At 44.0% G+C, this 16,598-nt stretch overlaps 1 protein-coding gene across 1 annotated transcript; it reads left to right on the top strand.

Annotated features, from left to right (window-relative positions):
- Nucleotides 1-1,601: 1,601 nt before the first annotated feature.
- On the top strand, nucleotides 1,602-13,952 carry SCT (secretin). The gene is made up of 5 exons (XM_067540380.1): nucleotides 1,602-1,690; nucleotides 4,316-4,420; nucleotides 6,680-6,780; nucleotides 10,990-11,098; nucleotides 13,556-13,952. Exons 1-5 carry the CDS (start codon nucleotides 1,602-1,604, stop codon nucleotides 13,671-13,673), a joined length of 522 nt encoding a protein of 173 aa, XP_067396481.1. The 3' UTR covers nucleotides 13,674-13,952.
- Nucleotides 13,953-16,598: the final 2,646 nt, after the last annotated feature.

Below are 16,598 nucleotides of genomic sequence, written 5' to 3'. Positions count from 1 at the left end.
ATCACAGTATCTGAGCACCTCACAATCTTTATTTATCTTCAGCACACCTTTACAGATGGGAACGGAAGCACAGAGAGGTTAAGTACCTTGCCCAGGTTCACAATAGGAAATTGATGGTGGAACAGGGACTTGGACCCACATTTCCTAAATCCTAACCACTTGACCATCCTCCCCCTCTAATCACCACTGATGAGCAATGTAAAGTCTAGATTAGTGCATGGGTCTGCTTCCTTTTTTGTAAAATCTTTAATTAGCTTCAGAAAGAAACTGGGGAACGTTTCATGGGGTTGATGTGAAAGACACACATAACTGTGGTATATATATAGTTAATAGAAAGTGTGCCATCTACTGGCGTATAAGAATACATGAAACCGTTCATAAACGCGTAAGTTCAATGCAGTTGTTATACACTGCAGGTGTATAACACGAGTACAGCTCAGGATGGGGACAGCTGCAGAAGCAGGCTACAGAAAATAATTGTACACAAGGGGAATGGGCCAATGCTCATACATTATATCTGAGTCACATCCCCATACATGAGATGTGCAGTAGGCTAAAGTAATTTGTGATGATGGCATGGGCTTTGGACAGGAGCTGTTTGAACACCTGCTGGTTCAGGGGTGATGCATCGAACTGGAATGTAGTGAAGTTGAGGTATTCTTTCTGTGGGATTCTGGGGCACAGGGAGACCAGTACATCTCTAGCCAGCCTAGAGAGAGCTCACGAAAAGGAACGTCTCATATACCAAGCACTCACTGCAGGCTGTCATTGCCCACTTCCTCCTCCTTCAGTGCATCAGCCGCAAGTATAACAAGCTTCTCTTCCCCCTGCTTCCCTATGGTCTTGCCTTCTCTGAGTGACCTTTCCTTATTTATGCTATGGCTACAAACCAATGTCCAGGAAACATTACATGCTCCAACTGCAGCGGGTCATCTTTCCGGAGGGGGTTTTAAGCTTAAAATACATATATAAACATCAGACTCAAGATTTTCCTCGAAGGTACAGATGTTCAGACTGGCTGCGCGCCTCCTTCTAGAGTCAAGTTGATGCTTGCACATGGCTAGAAGCACTGGCAAGTCCCCATCTTGTGCGGATGAATTATAGTGTTGCACATCCTTTTTTGTCTGACAGTTGGAAATATTAGACTTATCTTGGATTTCCTTTAGGTATCTTGACAGCTGAATGTGTTCAGTGGTGGGTTGTTGGGTTGTTTTGTTTTTTTTAAATCCTCCCATTTCTACATATATGCCCTGGAGTTTTGACTTAGCTAGCGTTACAACAGAGTGGAATGTGCTCCGCTGTGTTGTGTCACAGATGTCTATTCATTCTATACTGCACCGAATCACCCCATTAAAGCTTCAGCACTGTGAATTCACTAGGGGGATAGAGAATATGAACAACTTGTAATTTACTGGCTGGCCAAATTATTTATGTTTCATAGAATGCTCTCTCTCTTGGCAAGAACTGCTTTATTTAATTATGATGATGTTATTACCGTAGCAATATGGCAATATCTGGAGCTGTACAACCAGTAAATTGTTCCAAACAAATAACAGGGTCATTCATTTTACGAAACCTAGTTCTTCGTTTCAGGAGACATCATGGCTTCCCTGCTGACTGGACTCTGGCAGCTAGTTATTTCTGTGGTTGTCCTGTCTCAGCTCTCAGCAACACTTCCACCCCTGGAGAGGTAAGAATCCTTTTGGGACTCCATCCCCCTTCTGCTTCCCATGACTTTCTGTTCTAAGGATCTACCAGCTAGAAAACTAAGGTCTTTTCTACATACAGAAGGTGCAGCTGTTTGTTTGGTTTTTAAACCAATTTGGTTAAACCAGTGCAAGTTTTTGTGCAGACACTCTTATTTTGGCAGTAAGAGCAGAATGAGCTAAACTGAAATAACCCACTCTTCAACCAATGTAAGTGTCTACACACAAATTTGCATCATTGTAACTAAATTAGGTCTTGTCTACACAGCAAATTCATGGGGAAATTAGTACGAAATAGCTAGGTTATTAAGTTAAAGCGCAGTAGCTATCCTACACTAGCTCCCTGTGTGCATATTCTTATTCCAAGCTAAGAGCATGCAGATTAGTTTAGTTTAGTCCAACTAACTGCTGACAAAACACGGGTTGGGCTAGGCGCTCAGATGAGGTAAATCAGTCTGACTCCATTGAAGTGGAGCCCCTGAGGGATGGACCCTACAGGTCCTGAGGTACACGCTGGATGTTTCTTTATTGTGAAACATGCATTTAAGTGAGGTGTCTTTTTTGTTTTTAAGAAGTTCTTTGTTACACCAAGTATCATTACATGATTTACATAATGCCAAAGCTTGCTAGGTGCTTTATTAGACCGTAGGCATAGAGGGTCCCCACCTCAGAGACACTCTAGTGGCCCCATCATGCAAATACCATCTGTCTCAGCTACCTATATGTACCCTATCGCCCCACCACCTCAGAGTCTTTGTTACATTTATCCTTGCAGCACCCCTGTGGAGATAGGGTAGTATCTTCCCCATTTTACAGATAGGGAACTAAGGCACAGAAAGGCTAAGTGGCTTGTCCCCCATCACACAGCAAGTCTGAGGCAGAACTGACCCCTGGTCTCCCAAGTCGTAGGCTAGCTCCCTAGCCACTGGACCATGCTTCCTATCCAAATACCCCTCCGCAAAATGTTTACTACAGCGATCAGCCCCATTGAAGACAATGGAAATACTTACAGGAGTACACATAAGGCTCAGTAGTAAGCGGGAGTCAGCTTTATGTAGACAACATGGGCCAGATCCTCAACTGGTGTAAACTGAGATAGCTCCACTGAAGTCAGTGGAACTGTGCCAGTGTAGACCAGTCGAGGATCTGGCCCCACCAAGACAAAGGAATGGGAAGGAGCTCTGATACCATTGTGTGACATATGAGGGTTCAAACCAGACTAATGAGTAGCTGTGTCTCCCCTTCCCTATAACCTGGGGTGCCTTTACAATGCCTTAATGAGGTAACCTGCAGCCTGCACTACTCACAACCAGCCTCCAGCATGCAAATCACTCCCCGGCTATGTCTGTGTGCGTGCTGCAGCCAATCAGCCACACCTTGGTTCTTCCCCAATTTAAAGACTACCGCAGGGTGACCCTAACACACTCCCAATCCCAGATTTTCCTCCAGAAACATATGTCCTGTACTGCCCAGCCCTCTCCTGGACAGTTCAACTATACTGAGTCCATTATTCCTTTAAGGGAATAACCTGCACACAACTTCTTACCCCAAGTGCAGTTATTCAGACACTTCAACTCACTGGATTAGATAAAACAATAAAACAAGTTAATTAACTACAAAGAAAGTTTTAAGTGAGTACAAGTAACAAGGCATAAAAGTTACAAGAAAAATAAAGATAAAACACTTACTGGTGCCTATATTAACAAACTATATTAGATTCAAAGCAAAGTTTTCTCACCATATGCTTTCAGCTGTCTTACTGACCAAACTCTTTAGGTCAGGATCTCTCTCCCAGAGTCCAATGGCTGCTTCCTTTGCAGTGAATGTCATGGGCAAGGAAAGAGAGAGAGAGAGAGGGATGCCTTGAGGGTGTTTGTCCCTCCTTTTTATAGTTTCAGTCCCCCTCTTGAAAACATTACCTGCTGAGACCCAGGAGACAAAGAGTCTCTATGGAAGGACATTTCCTACTGGTTTTTATCACCTCTTTGAACTTACTTTGTTTTCCCTCCCTGCTTGATGACTCTGTTTATTGTTTAAATGCAAATTAAAGCAAGCACACATTCCTTCTTTATATAGGACAGACCTGACTGCTGCCTGGGTATGGCTGTGGGGTTTGGAACATGTGTTAATAACATCATACAGGGAAATTGCATAACTTCACATACAATACTGAGCAGCAAATTATGACTTTTCAAATGATACCTCATAAGGCATACTTTCTATACAGATTATTACACTAGTATGTAGAGTGTGAATACAGGGGTGTATTCCACCACACATAGTGATGGGTGAGCTCACATACATCTAGCTAGAAAGGAACAAGACATTTTTACTTTCTGATTATTTTAAAATATATTTTAAAACTTTAAATATTTGCTCCTTTTCTCTTTTATGTTTTGAACCTTTGCCTTTTTACTCTCTTTTCTCTATCCCTACTTGGAATGCTCCTGTTTCTCATTTTGGGCCAAGGTAATTGTGATTTCTATCAATGGCTATCTATGGTCCTTTCTCCCAGCTTCCCCTCTCTCCCAAAGTGATGGTTTTAAACACCCACCCCGTCTAAACCATAGGCACTGCACTCATTTTGGGTTTCTTTTCTAAACCCCCAGGACTCAGAGACATGCTGATGGGGTATTTAACAGTGAACTCAGCAAGATGAATGAAAACGCCTATGTGCAGAAGTTAGTCAAATCTCTTGTGGGCCTCAATCAAAGGTAAAAAAAAGATACTGGTTCTTCCTTGCTTGGTGCTGTTGTGACTTCTGAACTCCGAAGTGTAACAAGATCCTCGAAAAGGGATTGCAGATTGGATCTAGAGAGCAAGCCAATCAAACACTAGCCAGCAAACTGCACAGCCTTCTCTGGAGCCTGTTTCCAAAGCAGGGGCCAGGTCCCGCGCACCTTGAACTACTGAACCTGCATCCTGACGGCACCCAGAACCCAGCCCAGCCCCTGCAAAGGCTAACACCATCTCAGGGCTGTTCTAACTGGCACACCCTGGAATGGCCCCCCCAATGGCCCATTACTTCTAGTGGGGAGGTGCCGGGGGCGCCAAGGCACAAGTGGCATAAAGCCAGCTAAGCCACCAGTGATTACCTTCCACACAGAAATCCCCAACTGCTGCTTCAGGGCAGCTTCAAATTGTCTAGGTGAAATCTTTGGCAGCCAGAGCAGCCCAAAGGGCAGCCAGCATGGGGCAGAATCCGGCCCTCGTGCTTCAGGAACATACTCCTTGCGTGCAACCAGAGAGAGCTCGTTCATCCAGTCTGCAGAGCTCACTCTGACGTAGCTCCCTCGGAACTGACTGGGAGGGAGTTTTGCCTGAGGCAGGCTGGAATAAGGACTTCCCCTTCCCCCTGGGATTTCTATGCCAGCCCCAGGTGTGGCATGTACACTTACAATCCCTAGCCTGAGGTAACAAGTGAGAAAGCAGAGAGCATGAAAGATTAAGGGGCTAAATCCTGACTTGTCCCATGTGCCTGCACAGGGCGATCTGGGGGGATAAGGTTATTGCTCAGGAGGTTTACTTACCCTGTAAGTTCCTTGGGGTGGGGACCATTTCTGGTTCTGTCTTGGCAGTGCCTAGCACAATGGGGTCTTGGTCCATGACTCCAGCTCCTAGACACTACTGCAGTACAGATAAGGTCCTCCCTTACTCCCCTGCATGGGGCACTCACATTTCAGGTCACAGCACCAATGGGAGAGAGGCTTCTGCAAGGCCAGTCCTCCCCTTCCTGTGCAGGTGGGGGTGGGAAGGAGCAGGGAATGGGTGCAGCCTTGGCTCTGAACCCCCATGGGCTGGGCTGATTGATGGGAAGGGGAAGTAAACTGATGCTAATGGTGCAGCCCAGTAGCAGGTTGCTTCCTCCATGGAGCAAATCTGCAAGCCACAATTCCCACCCCCCTGAGTGCGCTCCACAGACAGTACAGCAGCACACGGCCACTTACCAGGGTAGGTTTTAAAGTGCCCATCTAGCCCAAGGTTTGTAACTTTGATTTATACAAATGCCAACATTTCAAAGCAATCTTTAAGGAACAGGGGGAAGTGACACACCATTTAATTCCTTTGAAATACGTGCAAAGAGATGATGATTTTGCTGTGGAAAAAACCAGCATCGTCATTAAAAAAAAATTGCTAATTTTTCTAACTATGAAAAGCTGACTTGATCATGTGTCATCTAGCAGGGGTTCCCAAACTGCGGTAGGCACACCCCCCAGAGATCTGGGGGTAAGTGGGAGAAAGTGTGTAATGATGGATTTTATTAATTAATTGTTTTCTTTATTTGTTTTATTTATTTATTGTTTCCAAATAGGCTACTCAGACGGAGCTTTAAAACTCTGTGGGAGTTTATTATCTAAATATATCTGAGAACAAAGATATAGAGAGCCACTGACATATAGAATCCTCCCCTCCAATTACCGTACGGCATGGGTTCAATTGCCCAGAAACTGTCCAGTCTAACTGAGCTCAGAACTTAGTCAGGGTTTTTTAAGTTTTAAGTTCAGGGTTTTTTTTCTGGTTGCATACATCACGCTATAACTATATTTGTACATAACAGTGAAATATGAACAGCTGGCTACAGACAGGTAGTGTTAAGAGGAACACATAAAGTATAAGTGATGAGAAGGGCAGGGGTACAGAGGCAGTTGGTAGATCTCAAAAGGGATATGCAATAAGAAAAGTTTGGGAACCTCTGGTCTAGAGTAATCCAGATGCCAATCTAGAACGGTTCCTTTTCAGTTATGTACATAAGTGCATAAACAATACACACAAGAGATGCAGCTTGTCCCTCATGTTCTGATCCTGTGGGTAAAGCCCAGTACACAGTACGGGGAGAAGGATCCTAACTTGTACAATACTTAACAGGAAGGCCTGGTTGTGAAGCAATTACAGATGTAATTGAAGTCCCTTAGAACAGGAAGAGCAGCCTCAGGACAGGCACATTTATTTTCTCCCTCTTTCCCCAAGCGCAGGTTTCAGAGGCACTCTGATGGCATGTTCACCAGCGAACTCAGCAAGATGAGAGGAAACGCTCAGGTTCAGAAACTAATCAAGTCTCTGGTGGGCTACAAGCGCAGGTAACAAATATATACCTTGGGAAAGGAAAGTGACCTATTGGCAATTCAACCTGTCACAGGCATCAGTTTACAGCCAGAAAACCGGCATCCAGAATGCAGAGTGACAGGGTCCCTATCCTCCAGGAAGAGAGCACCATGCACTTCTGAAACCCTCAGACACCAGAGCTAGCTCAGTATTGTTTCCTGCCCACTCATTACTACTGCTGAGCCTTGCTTGACTCCCTGTGTCTGATGTACAGGCACCCCTCTGCAACACGAACCTGCTCACTTGTGTGTTATGAGAGGCTAGGCTGGTGGCATCACCTATTAAGGTTGCCCAACACTTCTCCTCAGAGGACTCTATGTTCATGTTGCTTATTCCTTGCCAAACTTTAACCATTCATGCTGAAGTTTTCCATGCTGTGTAGCTGCCTCAGGCTGAATATTTATTTGAAAGATTTCAACTAAAATGGTTTGGCCATTTCAGAAAATGAGATTAGAGGGAAAATGCATTGTTCTCCCCATGTTAAAAATACTAACATGGAGACGCCCAAGCACCACCATTCTCAGGCTGAAGTTTGAGGAAGGGAAGAGCCCTGCTGTCAGGACTGTGCCTTTTCTCTCCCTGTGAAAAGCAACCCAAATCTGTCCAAGTCACAAGCTTCTAACCAGTCTCTGAGCGTGTGTGAGCTGAGATTTTTCAGAGTCTGATAACTACATTCTCTGAAGCTGCACTAGAGCTGCAGCTGAGTCTGGGCAGCCTTAATTCTGGCATTTCCTAGTTTACGAGTGCTTGACTTTGCAACCTTAAGGTTCTTTTAACATTGCTTTTTGAATATAATTTATATTAGAGGAGTACCTAGAGGCCCTAGTATGCTGGGCATTGGACATTCGTAGATAGCAAGAGTGTTTGTGAACAGCTTACAGTCTAAATAAACCAGACAGATACAGGGTGGGTGGGGAAACAGAGGTGAAATGACTTGCCTGAGGTCGCATAGCAGGTCAGTAGCAGAGCTGGGCACAGAATACAGGTCTCCCAAGCACCAGTCCAGTGCCCTCTCCATTGCCCCGCCTGTTAAGTCTTGCCTTTTATATACATTTTAGAGGCTACAGCAGGCAGGGACTGTCTCTTTCCAGCAGCCGAGGTGTTGAGCTACCCAAGCTCCTACTGAAGTCAGTGAGGTCATATGTGTCCATGCACTGCCTAATGCAAAAGGTTCCAATCTAAGTAAGGCCTCTAGGTGCCTAGTGCAATACCACCCACTATCACCACCCTGGGCGTGAGCATATGACTAGAGGAGTTACATGGGATTTGCTGGAGCTCAGTCCTTGTAAAAAATCAGGCCAAGGTAGTTAAAGTCTGAGCTGAATCAACACGTCAGCTAATTGCTAAACAGTTCCATAATTTACCACCATAGACCATTACCAGTGATTTTAAGGGCACCCAAAGAAGCCAATCTGAATGAAAATGTGTTGCCTGATTTGAGCCAGATACATATTGATCTTCGCTTGTTACAAAGGTAATATTCGGCACATCTATTGAGCTTCATTTTGGGATGCTTTATGCTTTTTGCAGCAAGGGAGGTTTAGGTTGGATAATAGGAAGAGCTTTCTAAGTAGTTTTTTGTCACTTTCTCCCAAGGATAATGAAGCACTGGAACAGGTCACCAAGGGAGACTCTGGAACCTCTATCACTGGAGGTCTTTAAGAGCTGGTTAGAAAAAACACCTGTCAGAGATGGTCTAGATCAGGAGTTCTCAAACTTTTTTTGCTGGGATCCCCTTTGAAAATATTTCAGGCTGTGACGACCCCTCCCATGCCAAGCCATCCTTACCAGCATGCATGGGAGCTGACAGCTCGCGACCCCCTCATAATAACCTTGCAACCCCCTGCGGGGGTCACAACCCCCAGTTTGAGAACCCCTGGTCTAGGTTTACTTGGTCCTTCCTCAGTGTGGAGGAAATAGACTAGATGACCACATGAGTTCCCTTCCAGTCCTATATTTCAGTGTAGCCATTCTCAAATAAAAGCCAGCACCTCAGCTGATGTAAACCTGGCTTCAATGGAGCTCTGCCAACATACACCAGCTGACAATCAGGTCATTGTCTCTGAGAACTGGAATGATGGCAAGTGAAGGAGAAAGGTCGTAAGAACTAAGTAGAAATTTAATGTGCATATTGAAGAATAAGCCTTGGCATTGTATATTTGCCCTCTTGTGTACTAGTGTCCCCAGATCATCTGGACTGGAGGGGCAGATGGAAAAGCCTGGCTTTACTGATCATGCTGAAAATGACTTGAACTCAAAAGAGAAGCTCACTAAACTAAGGGCTTTCCTGCGCCATGTACAGAATCTCAGAGGAAGGTAAGGGGAGAACTTAGTATTGTTTCTTTACTTGGTTGTACCGTTTTGATACAACAAAGCCTCAAGCATGGTCTCTTCACTAAGTGATGCCCATGGTGCTTGGCCATGGACCATTTCTGGTCAAGGGAAGGGAAGGGAACTCCCACTGGCAGTGCTACTAAGGGACTTCTCAAGCCATCACTTGGTGTTCTTTTCTCTGGGTATCACTATTTCCTCATCTTTTCTCCCCTTCTCATTCCCATTTGTGACCATTGACCCGTATGGTATCTCTGGCTATGTAAGGATACTGTGCATCTTTCTCCAGAGCTAATGTCTACAATGCTTTAGAAGGTCAGTTTTATAAGAGATGTTGGAAGAAGGAAGCCACTGTTTCTCTACCTTATCATTCCTTTGTTCCTGTTGTGTTGTATGAGGTTATGATAGTCCTAGATTTCTCTTCCAGGTCTTGGATTTCACATTTATGTCAACATATCCTGTATATTATTGGGGCCAGATAAGCCACTCATAACAACTCTAACAGCCTCTGGCTGCTGCCACTTCAATTCCCCAGCTGAGATGTAGCTAGACACACTCTCTGGTTCATTGACCCCTATAGTGCACTTATAAGCACCCAAAGTATACGTGATATTTTGTAAAATACAATCACTAGCATAGCAGGATGCAGCTATAGAACTATAGCCTGTCTTCTGCTAGTATGCAAGGGGAAGATGGTCATAGAAGGAAAAATCATTCCTCTTGCTTCAATACTACGAACTAGGCAAAATCCTTCCATACTACACAGCAAAGCATTGGAAGGAATGCCGGCTTAATGGTTGAGCATATCCAGTCTCCTACCCAACAACTGGCTAGTACATCTACTGCCATCAGTAGCATGGGAGGAGATTAGAGGACAATTTGTCCTTATTCAGAGGAGCAACAAAGTGGATTTCTGTTGTAGAGGAAGCATCTACCGGCATTGCTATTTGTCTTTGCTGTAGTGGCTTCCTCTCCTTAGAACAGAATTGAGCTCCCAGTAAAGAAACAGCAAGTTAATTAAAGGCCCAATAACTTTTGCCCCAGAAACGTACGATAATTTTCAATGGCACATGTGCCTTCACTTATGTCACCACAGCAATAAACCTTCACAACCAGCTGCAGCACTTCCCATCAATAATCAGGAAGGGAAGTACGGGGGAGGTCAGCTTGGTAAGTCAGCCCAAGTCACTGCTTCTACATGTCACAACTGCAGCACAGCAGGAGGCAGCAGCCTGTGCCATTCTGTGGACTACGCAATGGAATTAGCCCCTGCAGTGCTATGCTTACCTGCAGTGCATTATTCAGCCACTGACTGTCTCTGTGTGCTACAAAGTTCCAGAGGGGTAGCCGTGTTACTCTGTATACAGCAAAAACAACAAGAGTCCTGTAGCACTTTAAAGATTAACAAATTTGTTAGTCTCTAAAGTGCTACAGAACTCTCGTTGTGTGTGCTATAAAGAGTTCCAGGCAGCATGTGGTCCTGGCTAAATAAGCGAGACAAAACTGGGACTCAAGCTGTATGGGAACTTGTTTTGTTTGTGGCAGTGGGTGTAGCTGTTTCCTTTACTCAACTTCTCTGGGTTAAGAAACACTGTGGTTCCAACAGAGCATGACATCCTTTGGAAACACAGAAGGAAACAGACTGTCACAGTCTATTAAGATACCATAGAATCAGTGTAACCTTCAAGAACTGACTTTACTCAAGGTGTCCAACTTGTTTCAACTCAGATCACAGTATCTTGTTCAGAGCAGCTCGGCTTTTGCTTGAAAACGTTCCCCAAAAGAGGGGGGCAGGCGTAACATTAACTGTATTCTTCCTCCCTTCCCCCCCCAATCAGTGATAAGGCAGATGGCTCTCCAGGATTAATCCATACAGATATACCAAGCAGACGTGAAAATGGCAGCTATTACGATGACTTTTGCTTCATGTGGTTGTACCAGAACTTTCTGAACGATAGGTACGTATGATATATTTCTGCTTTACCAGCAAGAATTAACTAGACTGACGACAGTACTTCTTTGGCCCTTAGTCATTACTGCTGCATCAATCCTGGGCCCTCAGGCAAAGCTGATGCTCCATCAATGGGGCTAGCCAGGCTCACGCATCTAATTTTGTTACATTTCTCTTTTCATTCCATTGGCTTAAACAGAACTATTCACAGGAGCAAAGCTGTGCATGCGTTTAGCATGGGATTTTCAAAAGCATCTATGTGATTTAGGAGCACAAATCCTCTTGACTACATGACGTTGGGCCAGATTTACAAAGGTATTTGGGCATTTAAAGATGCACACAGGTGCCTAGGCACTTCAGTAATACTCAAAGCATCTTAGACGCCTAAGTCCCATTGATTTCAATTGGGAGTTAGGCACCTAATGGGCTTAGTCACTTTTCAAAATCCCACAGGGTGCCTAACTCCATCTTTAGGCACCTACATACCCATTGAAATCTGGCTCTAAGACACTTTGGAAAATCCTATCCTTATGTGCTTTGCAGAACTGGGCCTTTATTTCATAACTTCAACACAAGTAAAAAAATACACAGCTGAGCTGACAAGTTTTATGCCAATGGATTCAAGGGATGGCACTGAAGGTCTGTAGTGTTTAGAAATAATAGGGGTTAATTATAATGCAACTGATCCTGATTCCTTAGGTCTAATGTTATAAATGTAATACTATGATAGGATCTCTGTTAAATTCTTGTAAAGGTAATAGTTAGCCCCAGAAGACAGTGTAATAGAGAGGAAAATTAACTGGATCCTGTATATGCCAGGTGGTGACATCTCATGACTGGTCACTCATTTTAGACTCAATGTTGACGCTTGACCCTGCAAATACTTATCAATGGTTCCGCTCATAGGACCATTACCATGAGCAAGCATTCACAGGATCACAGCCTTAACTTTGCACAGAGCCTTGGTGTGTCTCACTATTATCAGCAGTGACATTTAACACTAAAGCTATATGGACAGAGTCTCAGCTGTGTGAATCAAAACAGCTCAATTGACCTCAGTGGATTTACAGCAGTTGAGGATCTGCTCCAGAGAAAATTTAACACATTTTGAACTAAATCAAACCTGCATCATTCCTCATCTCCTCCTGGAGTGCCTTATTGTTACTGTGTCCCTTATTTTGGATCTTTATCACAAATTTTTATATTTGGTGTCATCTTGCCAAGGACTGCATGTATGAGAGGTCGTTGGCATAGGTATCAGGCACAACTCCATAGCTACATGCTAACTTGTGTTTCAGCTATCGCCATATAAATGCACTTAAATTCTATGCAATTCTTCAGGATAATTTTGATGTTATGTTTATGGAGATCTAAGTGCATACAACACTCAAGTTCATCTTCTGACACTTATTTGTATCTGACACCTAGCTTTGAGATCCAGGATTTTAAAAAATTGCTGTATGAGGTAGTTATTAAAACAAAATAATATGGGAGGAAATTAAAAATATTTCTCTGATTGTAGAGAGGCTCAATCTAACATTATGGACTAAGCCATTTTCTATTTCTTGTAGAAAAGTAACTGTTCTAACTAAAGAAGAATTACATTTCTATACCATCTTTATTTAGGTTTTCTGAATTTGAAATATTCTGAGCTAGGTCATTCTTATTTAATTTTTTAAAGTTACTGACACTGCAACAAAGGGGCTCTTGCAATTTTTTTCTTTTTGGCATTGAATCAATCATCCCTTGTCCCTTTAGGAGAGGAAAAGGTGGTCTTGTGGTTAAGGAACTGGACAGGGACTCAGGAGATCTGCATTCGGGTCCTGGCTCTGCCACAGACTTCCTGTGTGAGCTTGGGCAAGTCACATAGGCCTGGTCTACAACGAAAACTTAGGTTGCCATAGCTACAGAGCTCAGGGGTGTGGAAAATCCACACCCCAAGTGCTGAAGCTATGCCAATCTAATCCCGGTGTGGATGAAGCTACATTGACGGAAGAATGTTTCTCTACTGTCACTCAAGGAGGCGGTGTTTCTACAGTGATGGAAAAGCCTCTTCTGTCTCTGTAGGATGTGTCTATGCTACAGGGTTATGGCAACATAGCTATGCTGTTATAGTCCCTGCAGTATAGACAGGGCCTTAATCGCACTGTGCCTTAGTTGCTCCATCTATAAAATGGGGATAATGCTTCCCTTCTCCCATCCTTTGTCCATCTTGTCCATTTAGACTGAAAGCATTTTGGGACAGCAACTGCCTCTCATTTTGTGTTTGTGGTGTGCTAGCACCAGCGGACCTACTCTGACTATAATGTGCTGCCGTCAGGCTGATGATAATAATTTGGGGCAATTGGCAGGTGTTTCACTTGACTTTTGTTCCTGAACTTTGTAACTCAATCTCATCGCCACCCTCTGGTCCACTTCCCCTGTGGGATCCTGTACTACCTCCCTGTTGTTTGTCCTACTCCAGCTTGTCAGAGAGCGATGCAAGAGAAGCCACTCAGATGGCTGGCCAATACATTTGCTCAGCCTCCAACCAATGGCTTGCAGAGATGAAGGAAGAATTGTCTGATTTGGATGAGAAATGAAGTAGACAACGGCAAGGAAACCGCTCTATAAGCGACAGCGTGGTGGAGTGGATTCCATGTGTGGCCTACAACTAAATAAGGAAGCTATTGAATCTGGTTCACGGGTAAATGAAGGGATCAGAAACTGCCAAAGTAACAGTAAAGCAATTTATGTAATCAAGGGCACTGTGTGTATTAGTGTGAAGTGTGGGGTGGGGGCACTAGATGGGGCATGACTGATGTAAGCAGTTTATACAGTACTTTGTTCCAAGCCTGTCTATTGCTAAACTTGATTAAAGGCTGTTCAGCAGCTGGTGTGTTTTGGCTTGTGTTTTGGTTTCTCTGGTCAAGCACCAAGAAGCCGTTGAGAATATAGCAGTAAGGCGGCTAGGCTGCTATGCATAGCACTGTGGGGATTGCGAGTTCAGGGCAAGAACTGTCCTTCTTCCCCCTCCCTCACCCCATCTATATATGTACACACGCACATTCACACAGGTACTCCAGATCCCCAGCTGGCGTCAGGCTGCCTAGCTCTAGTGAAGTCAGTAGATTTACCCTAGCTGAAGATCTGGCTCTTTCTTCAGCTCTGTGGTCATGAGAGTGAAAGTCTCACACTTACTCTGGTACCGTAGTGTTAGAAAGACAGAGCAGGAGACATCACACAAACAAAGAGACCAGTGCTTTTGCTTAGCAGAAAACTTCAGAGTGGTGGCAGGTTTTGTGACAAAGAAATCTTTGGGATCTCCGTGAGAACTATACGACACTAGTGGAAGCTATATGGATCAATTTCCAATCCATTCTGCCCTTCTATTTACAGGATTGATCTTCTAACAATTAGAGACAGCACCATAGCCAACCCAAAAAAGCAGAACTTCATTCTGAAGTAGGATGTACACACTTGAGTATTATGTCACACTGCATGGTTTTGATGCTCTTCCCTGGTAAAGATCAGGGGATCTACACTTCTAGTGTAAAATCACTAGATTCAAATATCAGGTCTAAAAATAAGGCAGCTAAAGAATATACTGTACAAAAAAGTCTATGGTGTCTATAACACTCTTTATGATGTAGCTCTTCAGAAAACTACCATTCTTTTATGTTTTCTGAGGTATCTCAAAAACAGTTAGTCTCACACAAATACATATCCTATCCCTTAATGAAGCACTGAAGAACCGTTTCCATGTCTCACAGGTTAGCTTTCAGTTATTGCAGCATATGGGAAACCATACTGTGATAACTTTCCATTATAAAAATGTTAGAAACATCTCACAGGAATATTTGGAATGATTGGGGGGGGGGGGGGGGGTTGGTTATGTTATTAAACAACTAAAAGCATCATGGCTAAAATTTTCAAACATGGCTTTGACAGCTCCTTGACTGGGATTTTCAAAGCAGCCTAAGTGAGTTAGGTGCCCAAATCCCATTGAAATTCAGCCCTAAACTTTTAGTTAAGTGCCTAAAATAGGGATTTGGACTTTTCAGAGCTTGCCTATACTCAGACAAAGCCTCGATTCAGCCAGAGTCCAGCAATTGTTGTAGCGTCAACCACCAAGAGCTTGTCTTCACTAGGCAATGTAATCATGTTTGAACAAGCTTTAACAACTGAGTTAGCTGGCACAACGCTGACCTTGCCCTTTTCTGCAGTGACCAGTGAATTAAGTCACATTCTGCATTGTGCAGAATGTATTATCATGGGGAGGATTTACCCAAGACATGATGATGAATGGGACTTGCACTGTCCTATGCTGGCCAGTCAGCACTGTGTCAGCTAACTCGATGGCAAATTTAAGATAGGAATACATTTCCTGGCAGGGAAGATGCCTCAGTGTAGCTGGGGTTCGAACCCGCTGAGTTTACTGGGATTTACCTTGGTTACAAGGATTAGCCTCATTAGATCTGCACTTAAGGGTCAGCACTAGTGCTACCTACCAGTGCTAGCTACCAGTGTGTGAATCAGGGTTGCACCTGGGTGTAGACGAGGCCTAACTTTAGGTCCTCAGATTTGGACATTCTACCCAGGTAAGCCCCAGTGAATGCAAGGCATTGTCATTCTGCACCCTTTTCAAAGGGAACAAAGTTACATTCCTGTTTATATGACTCTCGGTCTCCCACCAGAAGATGAGCTGGATTTTGGATGGTGAATGCATTTTAAAGACAGAGGAAAAGAAAGACCAATGATGTAAGATGTCAAATGACCGCGCACTGTTATATTGCCAAGCAACAGAACAAGGACTAAGATGGTAGAAGCCACTAGCAGCTTCAGAAATGTTGTTAGATTGGAATTCACCAGTAGCAGCATGTAAAGGAGCAGAGGACTCTAGGCAAAACACAAAGCAAAAAGCATGTATTACACAGAACCCCTCCCAAGAATAATCTTCAAGACAGAAGATTACCCGTAAGGTTTGCCAAGTGGAGTGAATATCGAGAAGAGAGTTTCAGATTAGATTTCTCACACTCCCTTCTGTACTGAAAACCCCATTATGAGAAATTACTTTCAAACACCACAGCAGAAATAAGAAGTGATACAATCATTGCAGTTAAAGACATAGTGAAATGTAATCTCACCAAGCCAAGAGCAAACTCAAGCCAAATCTGTAGGGGCAGAGGGAGTCTGCAGAGATCCTGGTCTTTTCAGCAAGAAGAAAGTCCACCGCTTGTGACAGTGATTGGATTTAGTTCAGATTGGCTAACTGATCATTTGTTTTAATACAGGGTATACTCTCCTTAGCCAGAGTTATAGAAGAAGGACGTTCCAGCAGTTAGGCCACTTAACTGAGACTCTCGAAACCTGGGTTCACATTTCAGCTCTGCCACAGACAACTTGTGTGACCTTGGGGAAGTCACTCAGGGGTCTGTCTTCACTACCCAGGTTTGAGCAGCCCCACCACAAACGCCTACCAGAGCAACTGTGCTCTCACTGGGTGTTGCGCTCACCCGCACGAGTCG

This window comes from Emydura macquarii, unplaced genomic scaffold, assembly GCF_026122565.2.
Source record: "Emydura macquarii macquarii isolate MOO-44397 ecotype Brisbane River unplaced genomic scaffold, CSIRO-AGI_Emac_v2 contig_587, whole genome shotgun sequence".
NCBI lineage: Eukaryota > Metazoa > Chordata > Testudines > Chelidae > Emydura > Emydura macquarii.
The sequence above is the reverse complement of the archived record's forward strand: the minus strand, read 5'-3'. Positions and strand labels throughout refer to the sequence as shown.

Excerpts from the sequence above, each read along its gene's own strand:
- SCT (XM_067540380.1), top strand. The coding sequence starts at position 1,602 with ATGGCTTCCCTGCTGACTGGACTCTGGCAGCTAGTTATTTCTGTGGTT. Across the intron at positions 1,691-4,315 it reads ACACTTCCACCCCTGGAGAG|GACTCAGAGACATGCTGATG; the intron begins GTAAGAATCCTT and ends CTAAACCCCCAG. Across the intron at positions 6,781-10,989 it reads GTCTCTGGTGGGCTACAAGC|ATGGCTCTCCAGGATTAATC; the intron begins GCAGGTAACAAA and ends GTGATAAGGCAG.